A 2,500-nucleotide genomic window follows, 5' to 3' on the forward strand; every position below is an offset into this window, starting at 1 on the left:
GAGAGAGTAAAAATATATGCGAGTATATATATATATATATATATATATATATATATATATATATATATATATATATATATATATATATATATATATATATATATATATATGGAACTATGGAACTCCACAGTTATTAAACTAAACTAATTAAAATAATCACCTGTATATGCATCAAAAGAAAAGATATATAAACGAGAGAACTTTATACTTATTAATACAATCATCTCTATATGTATCAAAAGAAGTGTATAAGCGACAGAACTTATATGTATAAGCGACAGAACTCCAGCTCAGACCCAAACCTCATAAGGGGATCTGAAACCCCAGCTGTGACGTCCAACACGAACGCTCTGCACGGGAACTTTGCGTCTCCTTCTCGAAGACTTCGCAAAAGGGAGGTTCCGTTACGACTCTCCGAGGGTGTCAGCGTTCCGACGTCTACCACAACGGCCGCTTGTCCTCTTTTTGCAAGGTTTCTGCAACGAGAAAAAGGTTTTGATCGTCTTTTGTTTTCGTGAATGGGAGATACTTGGTTTGGTTTGAATGCAAGGGAATATTTTGATGATTTCTTAGAAAAAAAATGTAATTGGTGTTCAAGAATGTCGGAAAAAACATACTAGGGGATTTTTTTTTATCTGGAAAGAAAGAAAAATGAGATTTACAGTCGGTTATATATGTAAGGATTTTTTTTATCTATCTTATATCTATCCACACATATCCACTCCTTTATCCACACACGCTTACATACCAATCCGAATATCAACATCCACATACCCGCTTTGGTCCATCTACATTCACTTACCCTTATTAACCTACCCACGAACTCCCATGGGCCTCTCTCCATCCACACATTCGCATAGGCCTACCAACACCCACGTACCCGCATAGACCTACTCATACCCACACAGAAAGCCAAAATACCTGACGATACCGCCCATTGCCGTCGATTGGCCGTTCTGTGTCATGGAGACGAGATAGCACCCCGCGAGGTACTCTTCTACGACCTGACCTATGACCTGACCAACAAGGCTGTCGTGCGCTGGTCCTACATGGCGGAAGGAGCGGCCGAAGACACGCCCCTCGCTCAGGCCATGGCGGGGAACGGAAGACATGAGGACGACGGCAGCGGTGACGAATTTCACGAAGGTTGCCATGACAACGGCCTCGTTCCGAAAGGTTCGATTCCTTCGGAGAGAAAGTGACGAGGCAGATGATTTTATAGGGAGCGTAGAAGCACACGCTCATGCGCACACACACACACACACACACTCACACACGCACGCACAGACACACGCGTGGCTTGTATTTTTCTATTTTTCATAGCGACAGAATAGTTTTTCGTTTGGTGGATTATTTTAATTTGTTTTAATCTCTGAGACACTTTAGATAATATGACACGTTCTGAGTACCGTAAATACTCCAGATGATACATAATGCATGATAAATTTATCGATATGCAATTCACTAATATGGCAATAATAAATTATATATCATTTAAAAATCATCATTGAAAATTACTTATTCTTCTTTTCTGGCCATCGTTTCTCTCTGTTTCGTTTCCCTTCTCTTTCTCTTCCTCCTCCTCTCCCTCGTTCCATTCCTGCCTATGTCTCTCTTTTTCCCATTTCTCCTCCTCTTCCCCTCCCTCTCTATATTCCCATCTTCTCTCTCTTTCTCTTTCCTCCCCTTCTTATCTCCCTCCCCTACCTTTTCTACATTTCTTAAACCTACTCTTTCCTCCCTCCCATCCCCCTCTATCCCTCTCATTCTCTTTCTTCTTTCACAACCCCCTACCTATCTTCCTCCCTTTGATCAAACATCCCTCCTCTCTCTTCCTCCTCCAACCCCCCTCCCTCTCCCTCTCCCACCCCCCACACTTTCTAATCTCTCTCCCTCCCCCCCCTCTAACAAATTCTCTCCCCTAACCTAACCTCACAGAAATAATTGATTTGCACCTGCGTCGACCTTCAGGCTCTTGATGGCGGACACATGGCGCTGAAAAAAGTCCTTCTATAATATCTTTCCAACATTTTCTGGCGTCTTAATGTGTCCTAATCTCGATGTGAAGAGAGAACTTTAGTTTTGTTTCTTACTTATATCGAACGTATATATATATATATATATATATATATATATATATATATATATATATATATATATATATATGCATATATACATATATACATACATATACATATACATATAATGTATATATACATATACATATACATACATACATATATATATATATATATATATATATATATATATATATATATATATATATATATATATATATGTGTGTGTATGTGTGTATGTGTGTGTGTGTTGTGGATGTGTATATATATATGAATATATATATATATATATATATATATATATATATATATATATATATATATATATATACATATATATATACATATATATATATATATATATATATATATATATATATATATATATATACACATATATATATATACATACATATATATAT

General features: G+C 36.8%; 1 protein-coding gene across 1 annotated transcript in view; it reads right to left on the reverse strand.

Moving 5' to 3' along the window:
* LOC138866438 (glutamate receptor ionotropic, kainate 1-like) overlaps positions 1-1,154 on the reverse strand; it is a 22,720-nt gene extending 21,566 nt beyond the window's left edge. Inside the window, exons 1-2 of the mRNA XM_070139008.1 lie at positions 922-1,154; positions 280-476 (exon numbers count right to left, since the gene is read on the reverse strand). Of these exons, the coding sequence (XP_069995109.1) occupies positions 280-476; positions 922-1,154 (430 nt within the window). The remainder of the gene's footprint in view (positions 1-279; positions 477-921) is intronic.
* Positions 1,155-2,500: the final 1,346 nt, after the last annotated feature.

Source organism: Penaeus vannamei, chromosome 3 (assembly GCF_042767895.1).
Source record: "Penaeus vannamei isolate JL-2024 chromosome 3, ASM4276789v1, whole genome shotgun sequence".
Classification (NCBI taxonomy): Eukaryota; Metazoa; Arthropoda; class Malacostraca; order Decapoda; family Penaeidae; genus Penaeus; species Penaeus vannamei.